We start from the raw sequence: 20,724 nt of genomic DNA on the forward strand, positions 1-20,724 counted from the left end.
TTATATTTGTACACTAATATGCAATGTACCCAACTCCAGGCGAGCTGTGTGTGCCGACTGAAACCTGTGTGCATATCTCCTCCATCTAGGATTTTAATGCTTGCTCCCCGGGTGTGAAATGAAGGCATACAGTAGAGTTGCACTCTGAGGTGATAGTTTTATAGCTAAGCCTTTTGATTCAAAGTGTATATAAAACCTGGCTTGGAGCATCTATAATTTATTGATTTTAAATAGACTTTTCATGATTTTGTATTCAGTCCTATATCACCATTCTAGAGGCAAAGGAATTCATCGTTAAGCAAATGTATTAAATATCTAAAATAGGATCACCTTTCATCCCATGAATCTGATGTAAATACTGACTCCCCCCCACCCCATGGCATTGGCTTTATATTTTTTGTATTTTAGAGATTATAGCAGCTATGAAGGTTTGTTGCGGTTTAGTCTTTTCCTTTCAGAAAAATACCTAGAGAGGAGACTGCCAAGGAAAAAGTAGTAGGAAGTATTTCTAAGTTCTGCTCCAAGGAGTTGGAGAGAGGAAGAGACAAAACCAGGAGCACAGCTCTACTTGTGAACAGAGAAAATGAGGCTACTAGAAAGCCAGTAAGTTATTCTTGTATGAACTATGTAGACCAGTGATGGCGAACCTATGACACGCGTGTCAGAGGTGACATGCGAACTCATTTTTTTGGTTGATTTTTCTTTGTTAAATGGCATTTAAATATATAAAATAAATATCAAAAATAGAAGTCTTTGTTTTACTATGGTGGCAAATATCAAAAAAATTTCTATATGTGACACGGCACCAGAGTTAAGTTAGGGTTTTTCAAAATGCTGACACGCCGAGCTCTAAAGGTTCGCCATCACTGATGTAGACAGTCTACAATGAAGAGACAATGAAGACAGAGACAATGAAGAACCAATAACACTTATATAGTCCTTCAGAAGATGTAAAGAAATGGAAGGTGTCTGGGAAAGTTACATCCATTCTGTTAACTCTGGATATAATCTAGAAATTTGCTGTCTGTGTTGAAGCCTTGAATGAAACAGTATAATGACCTTTTAAGATTAAACATACTACTAACTAGTCATGTTAAAGTATGCAGACACGTTCAAATAAGTTTAAACTATTACACGATGATTAATTATTAATATTAACTTGCCAATGAACTTGCTTTTCTAAATTGAATGAACCACAACTGTATCTTTTTCCAAAGACAAAGCCAGGGGAAATTCTATTTCCCAGAGAGAGAAAAGTACTATAGAAAAAACAAAGTTAAAAAATATCTCCTAAGCCACACAGCTGCAAAGGCTGCTGGGGTTTTTGCAGACCCATTTGTTATCCAATCCTTAGCTTCATCTTACATTTAAGACGGGAAAACAAACTCTCAAGTCTATTTGATCTAATTTAAAGGGTATATTAGTCAGCATTTCACAACAGAATAGAGACAGGAAGGAATAAACCCCCAGGTGCAGAGCCGCCCTAGCACGGGCACCACTTAGAGCTCCCTTCTGTTCATGGAACTGACTCATTTATATTTGATACTTCTTCATAATTCTATTAGGCTGGAATTTCTTTCACAAGCTTCTAAGGTGTTATTCCATAATAACGCTCCTTCATTATTGCTGTACAAAGACATCCAAGAAATGCATACATTATTCAGTGTTGTTATAAATAATTCTTGTTATAGACCAAGTACTAAATTGCTGCCTCGGATTTATTGTAGTGAGAGAATCGAAGCTGTCCAGATGAATAGGTAACCCCAAATATTCCAGGGGAAATAAAAGAAATACAGGGGAGGGCAAGAGTAGGTTCACGACAATAATTAATAAATAACAATCCAGGAATAAACTCTATGTTTCACATACTCACAACTGTAACCCTACTTTTGCCCCACCCTGTATGTTCTGCTTCTTCAACTGAGCAGGGTTTTGTTTCCTTTGTTTTGTTTTTTAAATATATTTTTATTGATTGTTTGGTTATTTTTTTAGAGACAGAGAAAGGGAGAGGAAGAGATAGAAACATGGGTGAGAGAGAAGCATCAACATCCATCAGCTGCCTCCTGCACACCCGCTATTGGGGATTGAGCCCAAAACCTGGGCATGTGCCCTGACTGGGAATCGAACCAGAGACGTCGATGCTCAACCACTGAGCCATACCAGCCAGGCAGCTGAACAGTTTTAATGAGGCAGTGGTTTAAAAAAATCCCTTCCCTGGCCATGTCACTAAGTGATTAGAGCATTGGCCTATGCATTAAAGGGCCATGGGTTCAATTCCTGCTCAAGGGCACATGCCCAGGTTGTGGGCTCAATTCCCAGTGGGGAATGTGCAGGAGGCGGCTGATCAATGATTCTCTCTCATCATTGATGTTTCTATCTCCTTCTCCCTCTCCCTTCCTCTCTGAAATCAATAAAAATATATTTTTTTAAAAAGAGTTATCTTAATGATTTTGATTTTTTAATATAAACATAGATCTTTAAATGTATTAGAATATTAGGAAACCAGTATATTTTGAATATGTGTTATGTCAATTTATCAGAATTACACAAAGGAAAATTTAATTTAATTCATCTTCTTTGGGTAATATAGAATCAACTAGAGGCCCTGTGCACAAAATTTGTGCATGGGAGTGAGGGGTCCCTCAACCCAGCCTGTGTCTTTTTGCAATCTGGGACCCCCTTGGGGGATGTCGGGCCTACACTGGCAGTTGGACACCCCTCTCGCAATCTGGGACGCTGCATGAACCAGTGACCATACTTTTCATACAGGTGAAAGGCATCTTGCTGTTGTATGGGCAGCTACATTTTTTTGCCCTGATTATAAAAAGTAGTACATAACATGATCCTTCTGAGGCAGTAGGACCTTTTCCCCATCTTATGGGTGGAAAAACTGAAGCAGAGAGAAGTTAAGTAGTTGGCTTTGTCACACAGTTATAAGTGTCAGAATCAGGGCTGACCACAAAATGTGCAAGCCAGAGTCCATGCGTGTCGTCACTGCATCATCCTGTTTTTTTCAGTGTTAGAGTAGCCTTGCCAGGTTTTAATCTTTAAATCTAAGAGACTGTTCCCAATATATAGGGTAGGGTCCCTCAGCCTGGCTGGCGATCAGGACTACGCAAGAGTATAGATATTAAAGGTATGAATCATTGGAGGTCATCTTGGAGGTTGGCTACCCCTGAAAGTTCACTCTTTTCTGCAAGATGAACTGTGGACTAGCCTTGCTACTGCTGCTGCTTGAAGGATTATAGAGCATGAGGTATTGAAAAACAACATTTTAGAGCTGAAAAAAAATCCAAAGATTATAATCTAATTCAAATATTGAGTCCTACATCTAGAGGTGGCTTTAACGATTAGTTAATTCAACCATTTGGTTCAGAGCTGGGAAGAGAGAGGCTCCGGCAGGACATTTGTGGCAGAGCTGAGAGAGTGGCCAGAATGGATGTATCCTCGGCCAATAAATGGTCAAATGAAGTTGGCAGACACACAAAATCCTCTGGGAGAGTGTGAGGAGGAAAACCAAACATGTTCTTGTGATGTGTAGAAGTATTCTGATCTTGAGTCAACATTACAAATTGCATAATTTTTATGACTAACTGCCATGCACTACTCTTGTGATTTTTCTTATTGGAAAAGTGTGCTGCACACTAATTTCTGGAAGTTTTATTTGCTCACGACATTATATTCTATTGACATGTTTCTAATTGTGCTAATTTCCTGATCATACAATGTGGTCACTTGCTCAGAAATTACAATTAATGGAAACATCCATATATATATAAATGTATTATATGTATATATATACATTTATATATATATATATATACATATATATATATATATATATGTATATATATATATATATATATAAAACTCTAAATCTTAAACTAAGGTATAAAGTAATGGAGAAGATGTTTTTAAATAATTGAATAATTTAATCTTTGGCATTAAACAAAATCTCAGAAAGCACTTAATTCAAAGGAATATTGTACAAAATAGAATGTCCTGAATTCCATTTTTAATTCCCTAGAAGTTAAATTTAGATAAATTTTATTCTTAGTGGAGTTTCTTTCAAGAATGAAGTTCTTTCACTTACTCTAATGAAGGTCACAGACAAATCTCTTTTTAACGTTCAGCCATTCCTTCATTATTTTGACAACATGAATGGAATATCACAAGCTACAGAGTTCAACTGTTTCATAGACTTTCTTTGCAATTGGAATTCAGGACAAATAAAAGTAGACATAAAAAGGGTCATTTGATTTTGAGAGTTTTACTGCCCTAGTTACAGATTGGCATACATAAGGATAAAGGTACTGGGCTGCACATTACTAGCTCTGCTGTATATTTTGTTTTGGCTCCTTAAGAGACTAGGATGTGACAGGGGAGAAATATACATTTTCAACCTATTTTTTTTTTCTTTGGAAAAATATATCTTATATCTAGGATCTAGGATCACACTGCTAAAACAGGGCAATATATCAATGCGGTGGTGTAACTGTGCAGCGTTTCGGCTCAAGCCCAGGATTGGGGTAGTCTGATCATTTATTTACATTCTATCCACATCTCCAAGTATTTCCCCATGAAGTTTCATTTTTAATTTTTTGAGACTAAAATAGATATAGCCAGTTGATTATTTCATCTATTTTTCCTCATTTAACGTATGCACAGATGACTTTAAATATTATTTTCCTGTAGTTGTAATCCTAATAGCTATTGTTATTACATAGTCAGCTAAATGGTAAATATCGCAGGCAATGTGCAGAGTCCAAATGTGACTAATCCGTTAATTCTATATTATTTTTATCCTTGTATTTTAAAATGATTTCACATAAAATGTTAAAAGTATACTTTACATATTTATTATTTAATGACCCACACTGCTGTGACTTAGTCTACTGTTATTATGCCAGCAAACCGCCCACAGAGTATTTTCTGGGTAATTGAAGGCCCACAGCACACTTTCTGAGGCTATAGGGACTGTCAAAAAGTGAGTCTTTTCAGGGTGAAGAAAATGACAATAAGGAGAATTAGCAGCTTTAACTAAAACTCCCGTTTAGTTGAGGAATGTGCATAAGAAAGTTTTAGAATTCATGTTTTTTAATGCTCATAATGGGCATGGGTAAAAAAAAATACTGAAATGGTTCATCTTTAGGGAAAATTTCTCATGGGAAAAATACACATTCAGCAGAAAATCCAAAATTACAATCCTTGTAATTCAAATGTAAACTGTATCTCTTGCTTCTGATTTTAATGGTCTTTATTTTTGCTCATTACTTTGTGATTGTGAACTGCGTAGCATCAGTTTAATAGAAGTTTTAAAATGATAAAAGTAGGGTATTTTTCTGTTCTTGTTATATAGTATATAATATAGCTATTCATTTTGTAAAATCTCCAAATGCCCTTTCATCCCTCTTGTTTACGCATTTTCTTTCCCTACTTCCATGTTTGCATTGGTTTACAAACTTGTTTCTGCCAAAGGAGTTAGTTGAAATGAGAACATTAATTTTTACGCATACCTGTATGTCAGCTGCTCTGGGAGGGAAGGGGGAAGTGGGGGTGGAGGAGTCAGGTGGAACAGAATCTCTGAGCATGTGTATATATTGCCCTGGGCTGTGCTGTCAAGGAAAAGCTATAGGACAATCATAATGGATAGAGTCTTTTTAAAACAAAGATGTCAGTGAGCTGCTCTAGCTGCTTTGGCTCAGTGGATAGAGCATCAGCCTGCAGACCCTTCGATCCCAATCAAGGGCGCATGCCGAATTGCGTGCTCAGTTCCCAGTAGGAGTCATGCAGGAGGCAGCCGATCAATGATTGTCTCTCATCATTGATGTTTCTATCTCTCTCTCCCTCTCCTTTCCTCTATGAAATCAACAAAAAATATATTTAAAAAAAAGATGTCAGTGAGCAAAGGATTGCAATAATTTTTTTTGAAAATTCTATTTATCTGTTTACAATCTTCTCAACGTTAGGTCACTTAGGCTGTTCACCTAACCTAAGGTTTACTTGATCCTTGTTTAAAGGCCCCATTATCGAGGTGTTTTACAGGAGAATTTAATAAAGAATAGACAACAACAAATATAAGAAGATAGACAAATTTAAAATTGCAAGAGTACAGAATACCCTGTAGTACTTTTAAGTTCTTTACAGTTTTTGGTGAACAAAATGACCTGTCCCTTTTGGCCCTTCCAACAGTTTCCATAGGTCAGGCTATTCCAGAAATGTTGCCTGTTGGTTGGCATTCCACTCTGTTGAAACTCCCGTTGGGTTTGACAGGTAAACACATTGGGTCCTGGAGAGACTACATTTTTTGGAGACAGAAGTATTGGGTGTGAGCCTAGGCTTAAAAAATTACTGCCTATTTGCCAATGAGACATTTCCTAAATATATAAGGAACTTATACAACTCAACACAAGGAAGACAATCCAATTGAAAAATGGACAAAGGACCCGAATAGACACTTCTCCAAAAAGCACATACAGAAGGCCAATACACATATGAAAAAATGCTCAATGTCACTAGTCATCAGAGAAATGCAAATTAATATCACAATCAGATATCACTTCATACCTGCCAGAATAGCTACCATCAATAAATTAACAACAACAAGTGCTGGTGAGGACATAGAGAAACGGGAACCCTCGTACACTGTTGGAGAGAATGCAGACCGGTGCAGCCATTGTGGAAATCAGAGTGGAATTCCCTCAAAAAATTAAAAATGGAACTCCCATTTGACCCAGCAATCCCACTTCTGGGTAAATATCCTAAGAATCCCCAACCACCAATTTGAAAGAATATATATATACCCCTATGTTCATAGCAGCATTATTTACAATAGCAAAGATCTGGAAACAGCCCAAGTGATCATCACTAGATGAGTGGATTAAAAAACTATGGTACATCTACACAATAGAATACTTCATTGCTGTAAAAAAGAAAGAACTCTTACCATTTGCAACAGCATGGACGGACCTGAAGAGCATTATGCTAAGCAAAAGAAGCCAGTCAGAGAGAAATATCACATGATCTCACTCATTTGTGGAATATAATGAACAACACAAACTGATGAACAAAAATAGATACAGAGACAGAGAAGCATTGAACAGACCAACAAACTTCAGAGGGAAGGCAGGGGCGAGTCGGGTGTGTGGGGTAAGAGATCAACCAAAGGACTTGTATGCATGCATATAAGCATAACCAATGGACACAGACAGGGGGGTGAGGGCTTTATTGAGGTATAAATTATACACAATGAAATACATTTGTTTTCATTGCACAGGCCAATGAACTATGATAAATATCTATATGCCTGCCGTCACAGTGAAGATAGAGCACATTTCTATTACCCCCAAAACTTCCCTCCTGCCCTTTCTAGTCAACGTCATCCTCACCCCAGACTTCAAGCAACCACTGATCTCCTTTTGGTTACCAAAGACTTGTTTTGCCTCTTTAATAACTAGCTTTTATTAAGGCTGTTTCCATGTTGTTCCCAAATCACCTTCACTTGGAGTTCGGGAAACGAGTTAAGTCGGCTCGCGTGAATTGCGCGTACTCCGCGGGAGCCGTCTTAACTCGGTTCATATAGATTTGCGGTGGAGTGCGGGAAACGTGTAAACTCGGGCCGATTGTAACTGCGTATTACCAAATATTTGTTTGTTTGCCGTTCACAAAGATACCTACCTGCGTATGCGAACCGTTTCATACCCATTGGGGTAATAGGTATCATAAAAATCCCTGATTTTGCGCGGGAAACCTAAATAATTGCCCGCGCCATCTTATATTTTGGCGGGAAATTCACCCGACACCGTAGTGTTAATAGTATGTCATGTATATTGTACCATCATCATGAAAGCACAATTAGGCAGTCACTGGCATTTGCTATTCAGTTATGAGCTACATAAAATTCTAGAAAGGTCTGCACACGGATGGATCTGCCCAGCAGTTATAGAACGGCTGCAGGCAACGTGGTCTCTGTTCCTAACATGGAAATGGGTTGGACCCAACCGTAGGCTCCTAACATTTTCCATACTCGGAGTTTTACATTAAGTCTCAGATTAGAGAGAACCACTTTTTGCTCTTTAGGTTCAAAATAGATTTTAAAATGTGACCTTGCTTTTAAAAATCATCATAGAGACTGTCCATCTGATATCAGGAGAAGGATACTCATGATCAAATAGGAAATGCTGCTGCTTCCCTTCCCACTTCTCCTATTAAAATATTGCCCATTGGTTTTCAAGATTTTTCCTACTGCAGCAACTTAAAAATAATTTGTATATCAATTTTATTTTTACTTTTTGCTTACTGTTGTGTTGTGATTCTTTCTTCTGTTGTCACAAGTATGAATATCCGGTAATGGGCACCATTCATTTCTGTGCTTAGTAGTTTTCCTGGGGTGCCCGTGACAGGGGAAATGTATGCATTAAAACAAATGTAATAAAAAGCAGCTCTCCTTACAATTTCAGCCCAGCTGCCACATTGATGGATACACTCTCTCCCACATGCTCCAGGTGGCGTCTAATACCTGACTCCCCGCCGAAGCCTCTATTTGCACATCTTAAACCACTTATTGGATTTGTACAGGATTTTTCAGCCTGAGTGCCATTGCTGTGTTCACGTGGGTGATATTTGTAAATCCTGGCTTTACATGTCACTCACCAAACCATTGTCAGAAGGTATGTACCAGAATCTTGGTGCATCCCCGGTCCTCTTCTTTGGATTAGATGGGGTCTATTTTGTGTAACTAAAAAAGTGCATTGGTCATTCTATTTCTATCGTTGCCAGCATGAACAACAAAGAGAAATGTAATCGGGCTTGTCTAATGGGGCATTTCTTTGTCTCTCAAATTTATATAAAATTAACTAAGAATCTGTATTCAAAGTTAACGGTGTTTAACCTATTTTCAAAATATGTATCTCAAAAGGTTCTGTTCCACTCATTGGCTGTTGTTTAAAACTCTACTTAACTGTGGTGTCAGTTGCTCTGAATTATTGAGCTTAAGACCGTTGTTCAATGCGGACAGCACTTTAGTATGACACCCTGTTGTCATACTAAGCTTACAATTCAAAGCTTTTATAGATATGGATGGGAGCAGGAGATGACTCAAGCAGATGCCTTTCTTGGGTGTGAGCTGTGTAACACAGCACAGCAATCTCCAGGCAAATCCTTTGTCATGCCCATTGTTTGCAAGTAACACAGACTTCAGGAGTTCCTAATATCACCAATACTTCTGCTCACATATCTAGATCATGTAACCCTTTAATAGACTTGATAATACCAATGAACAGGGACAGCAAACAACTGTGATTTATAGGCAAAGCCCCACATGTGACTATGTTGCTGAATCACAAAGAAACATGATTTCTTAACTGTGTGCCACTGGAATTAACTGCACATCAACATATTCATAGCTCTGAACCTCTGGGTTTATTTTAAGGATTCCTATCGCTGAATGGTTGGGCTTCTTTCTTCTGAAGTTGTTGGCCCAGTGAACACCATTGGCATTCAGAAGCACTAGAGGTCACGTGGGCTGAGGCTCGGCATCTCCGTATCCTCTGTGCAGAATAAAGACATACGCATTCCCTTGTTTAGTGATGCTTGTGAGTTGGTATTCCAGAGCAGTTGGTTTGAATTGTGACCTCAATCCAATTATGTGCGTGTGCAGTGTTGATTATTATTACAGCTGGGTACTCTGAGGTGCTGGGGGGACAGAGAGACAAGAATCGAGACCTAATGATTGCATTCAGCTGTGGAGTGGGCTTCCATCAGTGTTCTTCGCTCAACTCCCCAAGGCACAAGAACGAAGCATGCCCGGGTGGCAGTGGACTGGATGTACGACACGAAGGAACCATTAGACATCTGCGGGTCAATAATTCTGGTGCTAAAGGGGGATTTGCATCCCGAGAAGAGCTGCTCCTTTACCAGTAGCACCGTCTGCCAGGTTCAAAGTTCACTCTCTGAAAGATACTAAAACATAGGCTATTGTGTTCATTCTACATTTTCACAATTACCAAAATATCCATTAAGTACATAAATCAAAGATACTTCTCCATACGTGTTAGGACCTTTGGGGGTTTGATGGGGAACGAACAAATAGCGTGTGAAAAAGTAAGCATGACAGTTTTTACTTATACAAAATCTTCACAGTTCATAGCCTGAGCTAAGGGCACATGGGTGTGCTTACACCATATAACTTAGTCTTTCTAGTACAAATGTTCATGGATGTGAGTCTCTGCAAAGGTCAAGATGCAGGGTGTGGCGGGCGGGGCTCCTGAGGGCGGGGCTGGCTGTATCCCGAGAGCAGGGTTTTCCCCTTTTCCTGGGCTGTGGCTTCTGAAAGGGGCCAGCACCTCTTAGGAACAATGGCTGTTTCTGTTTGGGGGTATGGGGAGTGGGATCGACTCCAGATCTCCCCCCAATGCTTCCTACCCCAGTCTCTCCTCAGGCACCTCAGTCCACGCCAACCCTCTCTCCACTGAAGCCTCAGGTGGTAGCTGCAAATGAAAACCCTGTGCACTGGGGAGGGAGCGGGGGAGGGAGGGAGGTAATCCACAAAGGACCTTGCATGCATATATGCATGGCCCATGGACGCAGACAATGGGGCGGTGAGGGCCTGGGGCGGGGGCAGGCTGGAGGGGTCAATGGGAGAAAAAAGGGGACATATGTAATACTTTCAACAATAAAGAATTATTAAACAGCCCTGACCGGTTTGGCTCAGTGGATAGAGCTCGGCCTGCAGACTCAAGGGTCCCAGGTTCGATTCCGGCAAGGGCATGTACCTTGGTTGTGGGCACATACCCAGTAGGAGGTGTGCAGGAGGCAGCTGAGCGATGTTTCTCTCTCATTGACGTTTCTAGCTCTCTATCCCTCTCCCTTCCTCTCTGTAAAAAATCAATAAAATATATTTTAAAAAAAGAAGTATTAAACAAACAGACAAACAAACAACAGAACAACCCTGTGGCTTTATCTCCCACAGGTTCCAGATTCCCAGGCAGCCAGAAGCCCTGCTGCCTTTCATGGCTGGATGTTCCATGGGCCGCGGGTCTTGGCTCTGGTGCTGCGGGCTGTGGGGCCCACCCGGGCTCTGGGCCTCTGTCTTCTTAGTGGAGAGCTCCCTCCTCACTCTCGGCCTGTCCCCATGGAAGCCGGGTCAGCCCCGCACAACCTCGTCCTTGCCACCCGTCTCCAGGTATTTTCTGTTTTTCCTTGATATGCCTCCTTCTCGCTGAGCCTCAGTTGGTAATTACGGATGAATGTTCCCCAATTTTACTTGCATTTCCAGTCTGGCCATGCAGTAGAGGCGTCAAGACATTATAACAATTCCCTACACAAGACTGGCTCGGTGGGACTTCTAGCATCTAACCCCTGAATGCAATCCAAGTTAAACATTTTTAAAGGGTTACGTATTTAGAGACAACCTATTTAAAAAGACCTTGGTTTGATTCTTGTGGTCTCATTGATATTTGCCTTTAAATATCACGATTGAATATTTAACTTGTACGAATCAAAGATCCTGAAGTGTTTGTAGACATGTCCTATCAGACTGCGTTAGAGGTAGACACAAGGAAAGCCCAGAGCTGAGAGATGAGAGCTAAAAGTTGGGACATACCTTGCTATCATCTAAAATGTTTAAATTTAGTTCCTTGAAATGTAACCACTCCATAGTAAAAATCCATCACAATATGATGAACTGTTAAGGTTCATTTAAGCCTTCCACTACCTGTGATATAAAAAATCAACCATGCCCACAATACACAAATCCAAGAATCTTAAATTCCTTGAAATCGTGGATTTTATAACTCCTTGACTGCCTCTTCAAAGCTAGTTATGAATTAATTTTGTAGTAAACTAGTTACAGCATGTGAATTTCAGCTACCGTGTTTCAGAAACAGGCACTACACACAGATCACAGCAACTCATCCTCCTGATTTGACGACAGAAGAGATGAGCCCAGGTTTAATAGTGAGCATTTGATCCTCCTTAAGTCACTCCCCATTATTGAATAAAAGAGAGTAATTCCAATTATTTCTTTGAGGGAAGCACTAGAAAAAGCTTAAGGATGCTTACTTACTAAAAATAAAGTCATCCAACTTAAAGAAGGAAAAATACTGTACCCATAACCTCTAGTAACTATTCACTTCAACATTCTATTACTCCAAAGGAGGGAAATGGGAAAGAACTACAATCTTACATGTTTCTGTTTTGCCTTCACTTTCCCCCCATGATGTTCTTATTGTGTTAAGCTAGCAGCTAATGATACAGATTTCCCAGCTAGGAAAATTCAAATTTAATCTGAAAGGAACAGGCTTTAAAATAAACATGTTATCTAAATAACTACTTGGTAAAAGAAAGAATTTCTCTAGGGAACAGTTTCTGCATCCTTTGGTTCAGAATTTAATTTCTTATTAAAAAACAAAACAAACCCAGGTTGCATTTCTGTAGTAGACATTTGCCATTTGGTTTTAAAAAATCAGTTATCGTTTAAGCCACTGATTCATGAATCATTCAGAGAAGTCAACCTAAGTTACCAATGAATGACAGCAAGAGCTGGATTCTCAGAGGAAATGGCCTGTGGCTTATTTATCTTGGAGAGCACCCTTGTCATAATTCTTACTGTGCACATCTATTTTGAGGGCCATTTTCTTTTCTGTTTTTCCTATTCTCAGGTAGAATTAAAAAAAAAAATACCACCACCAACAAAAAAAAAGCAGAGAGAGAGAGAAAGAAAAAAGACACTGCTCACGGGCCCTGGTAAAGTTATTAAAGGATTAAAATCCTCTCCATGTGAAGGGGCAGACATGGTTTCCATCAGTACAGGGGACATGCTCCGTGAGCAGGAAGGGAAGAAAAACATTCACCATCATGTTACCCCTCCCTCCTCGCCCCCACGGAGCGCCCTAAACCAACGAGCTCTTTACCAGTTAACCATGAAAATGACTGGCCTTCCTTGCTCCAATAAGATTTTGAAGAGCATCACCATGCCAGAACGGAGCAACCGGAAGTGGCACAGGTGCGTGCTAACAAACACAGGCCATGTCTCTAGGTCGGGCCCCAACAATGGGAGCTACTGGAGGAGGAGAGTCAGGATGCACAGAGCAAAGGATGCTTTCACCTCTCACTCAGGTGCAAGGGGTTAGAGACAACCCCCATGGTCTGAAACGGACCAAAGACAGCTATCCCTGGATGATACAATAAATCTGCAAGCCTGGCCTCCCAGGTAGTTAAAACCATAGGACTTCAGGGGATTGGGATGAGACTGTGGAAAATTCGCTTTTTGAATTGCTTTGTTTTTCACGGAACACGGGACTGCTGCTCACACTTGAGCAGGATGATGCCCAAGTCAAGGTCGAATTGACTTTTCTCACTAGAAAAATAAGGGTTGGGATGGACTGAGGGACTGTACAAAAACTCTAGTGGAGAAAAACACTCTGTCTTAATTGTCTGAGGGCTGAGGTTCAAGACCCTATTTTGACATCAGGGTGGTTCTAAATCTTAGTCTGTGAAATGGAGATACTTATAACACTGCCTTCGTAAGAACAGTGGAAGGCTATGTCCAATAACGTGGGTGAGCATTCTTTATGAAGAGTCACGTGGAATGTCATGAAGCGCACCTTTCAGTCATAACACATGAGTGCATTTTGCTCCTGAAAACCCTGACCTCAGTTCTGCCATTTAACGTGTAGGCAAATTAATCCAGTTACTTATAAACTCCTTGGGTTCTCCATCCTTCTCAGACCTATTTTCTGTATGTCAAAATAGATACTACTTGTAAATTTCTTTAAGCTTTCAGGAAAGTTTCCCAAAAATGTCAACATCCAACAAACACCTACTATGTGAAAAATGCATGCCATGTGCTGGTGTTGCAAATTTTAAAATTTCCTTTCAAATGGCCATCTTTAGTCAAAACATTTCGTGTTTTTTTGTTGTTGTTGTTGTTTTGTGTGTTTTTTGTATCTCTCCAAAACAACGCATACTTAAAGTCTGTTGAGTTTATTTCATTTTTTACTATTTTTTAGAAGCAATTAAAGCATAATTTTAAAAAAGAAAACAGAAGACAAATTTCTGTCACACTGTTATTATTTTGACCATAATTTTTTTTAAAAAAATCTTTTTCAACATTACTACTGCCAAGTGTTTTGTATATGGAGGACCTCATTTATATGTGATTTACCTTCTTTCTTTACTTGATTACATAGATAGAATCAATACAGATTTTACTTATTGTAAGTTGCTAGGTTCCAACAAGATTTAATATCTATGGATTTCTCTTTATCATTAGATGAATTTTCTCCTTTAAAATGTTTATCACACAAAACAAAGAAGCTACCAAGTATTAACATGGTGCAGTATTATTTTTTTAATTTTAAATAAACTGCTTTAAGTTTTGATTTCAAGTTTTCTTAGAGCTAAGAATTTTCCTGTTCAGTGGAAAGAATAGTTTTCACCTCAACTTAAGACCAACTGAAATCATTCCCCGACTCCTCACCAGTATTTATGATCTGAGGGAGAATGACAGACCCTTCATCTCAGTTCTACTTGCCAAATTTGAATTCTTTAACAATCTTACCCAGAACACATTGTGACACCATTGCATATCTGTTTCATTTCATTTTCAGAAAAAAATTACTTTTTTTGGTCTACATGGAAAACAGGGTAACATTATAATAATTAGAGCAAGTAATTAGAGAGGCAGCATCCCAGTGAATACAGGTTGTTCTGGAGTCTGATGCATGCGTATGAACCCTCATCTGCTAATCAATGAACATTTGCTAATCAATGAACCTTCCTGTGTCCTGATTGCCTGGTCTGTAAAATGCAGATATCCTATCTTTCTCATAGGGATATTTAAGGATTATGTTAAGACAATGCACGTAAACTTGCAGGAGGATATATGGTTTGTAAGCACTTGGAAAATATTAGCTATTATCATTATTAATTGAGACTAATCTCAGATATTTCAATTCCATTATTGGTCCTCCTCTCTCTGCTAACTGATTATATCATGCGTCTAAAATTGGGTTTTGAAACTTGGGTTTATTAACCTATCAAGTATGTAATCTGTTGCTACTTTTCTCCTCCGAAGTGATTAGAAAGTTCCAGCATTGCATCATGACCAAAGCAATATGTGTGTATATTACAAAGAAGTAAATGCCAACAACACCTCCATTAGCCGGCCTTTTATACAGGCGCAGAAAGGAAGATCAGGAATGAAGGAAACAGCCTCATTCCTGAACTGATTTAAACAAAGCTGTGGACCTAGAGCCAAAGTCCTTATAAATCTTCTTTATTTTTTAATGTTTGCTTTTACTGATTTGAGAGAGAGAGAGGGAGAGAGAGATAGAAACATCGATGAGAGAGAAACCTCAATTGGCTGCCTCCTGCACGCCCCACACTAGGGATCGAGCCCACAACCCAGGCATGTGCCCTGATGAGGAATTGAACTGTGACCTCCTGGTTCATAGGTCGATGCTCAACCACTGAGCCACGCCGGCTGGGCTAAATACACATATTTTGAAAGAGCATGAAACTACAACCATAAACCCAAGTTTAGATAGAAGAAATGAAAATGGCTTCCAGTATTTTTCTGTTACCTCTAGGAAACACATTTGGCAGCTGCTGTTACAAATGGAAAAAAAAACACATTGTTATGCAGAAGGCTTATATTCTTGTGATTGATGGACATTTACTTCTGAAAATATGCCTACTTATAATCACAAATAAAATTTCTCATAATCAATAGGCTATGAGACTTATGAATTTGCTTCCAAGAGTTAACCTCCTAATCCCACTTGACAGTAAGGATAAAACTACTGCTCCACTGTGATAGATAATCCTCTGCATGGGGTGGTGAGACTGGGAGAGCAACAAGGAGGCAGGGTACAGGGGACATCCATCTTGCTACGTAATTTATGAGTTGAACCTGAATCCTTAATGTAACCGATGGTGAGTCAATGTGCTAATGCATACTTGATTGAATTTGGCTTAAAAATGCGAAGTTCAAGTGTGCAGGTGTCTTCAGCAGGTGCACAGTATTCTGCTAATAAAAAGAAGACATTGAACCTGAGGCAAGGCTTACTTTGCTGCATTACAGAAATTCCGCAGACCTATAGAAACTCCACGAAATATTGCTTTAGGGAGAGCTATTCAGCCAGTGTCTCTTCAAACCCTGCAAATCAAGAAAACAATGTGCCAGTTCAAGTTTGTGCCATGAGGTTTTTCTTTCTTAAACATGAAGATGAAATATATTAATACCCCCCCCCCCCCCGTTAGAGTATCATTTATATAAGTGGGTCTGAAAATGTTGTACTTGAAACGTCAAAAAAATAGACATATATAAGGAAATCATATCATGCTGTATTTTTTTTCTGAAACACTTATAATAAACACAGTTGGAGTCACAGTGTCATAATGGAAAATTGCTGTTAATTTTCAGTTTACGATGTGAAGAGCTGGGAACTCGGGTTGCACTGGGAATTAGCTTGTGCAAGCTGCAAAGATTCATTATTTAGGGTGTGGTGACATTTGAAGTAGCCCAGCCATTCAAGGAAAGGGACCAACTGGCAAAGGAGTGCTTTATTTAGGAAGTGGCCACTTTCTATGGAAAATAATTCCATGTGAGAAATGCCTGTGAAGAAATCGGACATATTTTTCATCTTGCCTCAAGCAGGTTTGAATAAGATGTCATTTAATAACTTTTTCACACAAAATGCTTTCATTTGAATGTCTGCCCTTATGGTATTTATTAAAATATCCCAGGAACAAAAGGAAGTTTCATCACAGAGCTGTGTATTAGGCACCAGAACTCAAATAGAGATAGCATTTCTTGTCAAAGCATAACTTCTGTGCTTCCTCCAGTTCATGTCATAATTTATTGTGTGTAAACTGAAACATACAATGACCTCTTGTGTGTGTTCTATTAGATGCGAATAAGTTACATTTATCTAATACAGTGGTTCTCAACCTTCCTAATGCCGCGACCCTTTAATACAGTTCCTCATGTTGTGGTGACCCCCAACCATCAAATTATTTTCGTTGCTACTTCATAACTGTAATGTTGCTACTGTTATGAATCGTCATGTAAATATCTGATATGCAGGGTGTGTTTTCATTGTTACAAATTGAACATAATTAAAGCATAGTGATTAATCACAAAAACAAGATGTAATTATATATGTATTTTCCGATGGTCTTAGGAGACCCCTGTGAAAGGGTCGTTCGACCCCAAAAGGGGTCGCGACCCACAGGTTGGCGACCCACAGGTTGAGAACCGCTGATCTAATACTTGTTTTGAAGATTGATTATGTGAAGGTGGAGAATTTCCTGTTCGTGATATAGAAGTGGTTTTCTGGTTGGCTGATAAAAATCTCGTTGCACTTGGTGTGCCCAGTGCCACAACTAGATTGGAAAACAATAATTAACTGCTGTCTAAGCAAGGTTTATAAACCAGTTTTGTAATGCTCCCTACGTGTGCTTTCAAGGCTACAACAAAATTTGACTCTATTATTTTCTGGTCCCTCTAACATAGCCCCTAATAAAAGGGCAACCCAGAGTTGATTCACTTAATCTAACATTCTGTCCCAGACTTCCCAATAAAACGCACACAAAAAAGCCAAAATCTAAACTTTGGTAAGAATTAAACATCTCAAATTTTATCACATTAAAACTATCTCATTTAAACATTGTCATATTAATAATTTTCCAGATTTATTAAGATACTAGAGGCCCGATGCACGAAATTCATGCAAGGGGCTCAGCCCTCACAGCCGCGGTGTCTGGCTTCCTCTGGAAGGTCGTCCAGACGGTCGTTCTGCTGTTTGGCCGTCCGGTCTAATTAGCATATTATGCTTTTATTATTATAGATTTTTGAAATATAACATGTAGATTTAAAGTATGCAACATGATGATGTAATGCACACATATATATTATAAAATGATTACTGCAATAATGTTAGTTAACATCTCTATCTCCTCACATAACTACCGTTTTTGGTGTGTGTGGTGATAACATTTAAGATCTACTCTCTTAACTTTCAAGTATATAATAAAGTACAGTTTACCTATGAACAACATGGGTTTAAACACACTTGTCCACTTATATGTCATTTACTGACTTTTTGTATTGTTTCAATAAATATGTTGAAAAATTTTTGGAGATTTGCTACAACTTGAAAAAACTTACACACAAACCATATAGCCTAGAAATATTTTTTAAAATTAAGAAAATGTTAGGTATGTCAGGAATGCATAAAGTATGTGTAGACACTAGTCTATTTTATCATTTGCTATGATGACCTATACACAAATCAAGTATAAAATGCTAACATTTATCAAAACATATGCAAACACTTAAGGATAGTGCATGGTGTGATTTGGAGTCAAGAGGAATGTAAACAAATGCAAAGATGCAGTATTAAATCATAAATGTATAGAATTAGCCATAGTACATACTGTAATAATACTTTAATAATTCTGTAGCTTCCTCCTGTTGCTATTGCAGTGAGCTCAAGTATTGCACAAAACTTACAGGCGGATTTTCCACTAAGGGAGTTTGAGGACTCAAACCCCACATTGTTCAAGGGTCAACTGTATTCCAAATCATAGTCACTGCACTTACATTCAATCTCCAGATCTTGTTCATCTCACTGACTAAATGTAGATTTGCCTAATTCCTGTTCTATCCTTAATCTGGGGATTATCTAGGAAAATTATTGGGACGCTAAATGACCATCTTGGATCTGTTGTTGTTGAGGGGGTGGGAGAGCAAGTTATTCCTTTCATTTGATGGTTTCATATGTCACATTTTTCAACTATTTATTATTATTATTACTATTATTATTATTATTATTATTATTATATTGATGGTTCTGTGGGGATGACAGGGAGAGGAAATGCTCTATCAAAGATCTTGATCTTGATGAACTTGGAATTTGTTAAATATGGCGGAAGATGCGAAGGTCAGAATTTTGTCCATGGTTTGCTCTCTTTTTGTTCCTTTGGTGCTTTTGTTCACGCAGCATATTTCAGCGATTAAAAATGGGGTTAGTCTAAAGTGATTTTGCACTAGAAGAGTTACTGTCCTGTTGAAAGCTTGCTCATCCTACCCTACTTATTTTTTCCCAACAATAAAACGTCCCCAAAATTGGTAATATTTTGTCTGTTTTCTTTTTACTCTGTGCTTTCAGGAACTAAACTTGCTGTCAAGTGCCTAACTCAGATTTTCACCGTTTTGCTGCTAGTACTGCTACAGATCATCCACAGCCATCAGGTTCAGAATCACTTCAACGCAAAATATTTGACCAGTTATCATTGGAGACATCTGGCACCACTTGTTCAAACATTCGTATCCAGTGCAGTTCAGTATCCAAAACCCAATTTAGTAGCCTATGTAACTCTTCACATTTACATCCCATATATATTTTCATTTTGGAACATGGTGGTTTTGGAACATAATTTGAGATCAACGTTACCTAGTGTTATTCTAAAACTCAAACTTCCATGTGCCTCAGAATCACCTGGAAGGCTTGCTAAACCCATATTTCAGGGCTCCGCCCGAGTTTTTGTTTCAATAGATCTGAAACGATGAGTTGGTATATTTAACAAATGTCTAGGTGATGCTATTCCCAGTCTGGAGCTGCACTCTGATATCCACTATTCAGCATGACTCTAAGAGAAAGCATTAAAGTGATTTAAAAGTCAATGCTGCAATCGAAAGTGTTTTTTTTCTGGAAAAAATTTCTTAATAGTTTTAAGAAAATAACTCAGTCCTCTTCCATTAGTTCCAGAGCTAGCCCTTTCATGGGGCTTTCGAATTCTTCTTTGCTTGTCTTTTTCCCTAACTTGATGTATATTACGTGAGGACAAGAACTGCGTTTTGTTCGCAGTAACATTCTCAAGATGCATTAACTTTCAACAGAGCATAATGCATAACAGGTTTATTGACATATTAGAAGAATACAAAATGAGGGCAGATTTTCCTTTCACACTTTGCTTAGACAACATTTCACCATTTGGTATTGTCATTTGAATGCTAGAGTGATCTTAGAAAGTGTGATATGGAGCCAGAAAAGTAAAAGAAAAAAATGCAAGATCTACTCTGATGTCACTTAATATCTTAAAAGAGCCAAGGAAATAATGAAAAAACAACAACAACACAACAACAACCCTGCCATATGAAGAAAGTTAGCTAATTTAAGGGTGGGCTGCCAAATTCTTTAAATGAAAGGAAGAATTTAGTGAAGTGTAATTTTACTGTAGACCCAAAGCCAGATACCACTTCATTTGCAGCTCTATCTGTCCTTAATGACCTTGAGAATAATGTTCCCAGATGTCTGCATCGTCAGCTCTCACACGGGCCACAATCTGTGGTTGAGAAACAACCCTGATTAACTAGGAAGGCAATTCTAAGAATTTGTCTTGAAAGGGAACTCCAAATGATTTAGACAGACATAATTGGTTTCTTGAGTGGATTTTTTTTTAATCCTGGGGAAAATGTAGAGTTAAATGGAGACATAGCGAACCAAATAGAATTCATAAATTTAATATTTTGTGATAAGGAATTACCTAGGCATTCTTGATAACTTAAGAACTTGTAATAGTATAAAAGAGAATTTAACTTAGTAAGTTATTTAGAAGATTTCAATTTAAGCATGTGATTGAATGATGGATTTTGGTTGCTGTTTTTATTTGAAAGTTATGGAATCTGATATATTAAAGAGTACTGTAACATTTAAG

The 20,724-nt window shown here is 38.5% G+C and overlaps 1 protein-coding gene across 6 annotated transcripts in view; it reads left to right on the forward strand.

Annotated features, from left to right (window-relative positions):
• The window catches only part of TRIQK (triple QxxK/R motif containing), a 450,171-nt gene extending 430,481 nt beyond the window's left edge, over positions 1-19,690 (forward strand). For all 6 annotated transcript variants that reach the window (XM_070392276.1, XM_070392277.1, XM_070392278.1 and 3 more), the window contains 2 exons: positions 10,970-11,182; positions 19,176-19,690. In XM_070392276.1, the coding sequence (XP_070248377.1) occupies positions 10,970-11,182; positions 19,176-19,202 (240 nt within the window). In that variant the 3' untranslated portion in view covers positions 19,203-19,690. The remainder of the gene's footprint in view (positions 1-10,969; positions 11,183-19,175) is intronic.
• The last annotated feature ends 1,034 nt before the right edge of the window (positions 19,691-20,724 follow it).

This window comes from Myotis yumanensis, unplaced genomic scaffold (assembly GCF_028538775.1).
Source record: "Myotis yumanensis isolate MYYU_CA2020_CCGP unplaced genomic scaffold, mMyoYum1.0.hap1 SCAF_15, whole genome shotgun sequence".
Taxonomy (NCBI): Eukaryota; Metazoa; Chordata; class Mammalia; order Chiroptera; family Vespertilionidae; genus Myotis; species Myotis yumanensis.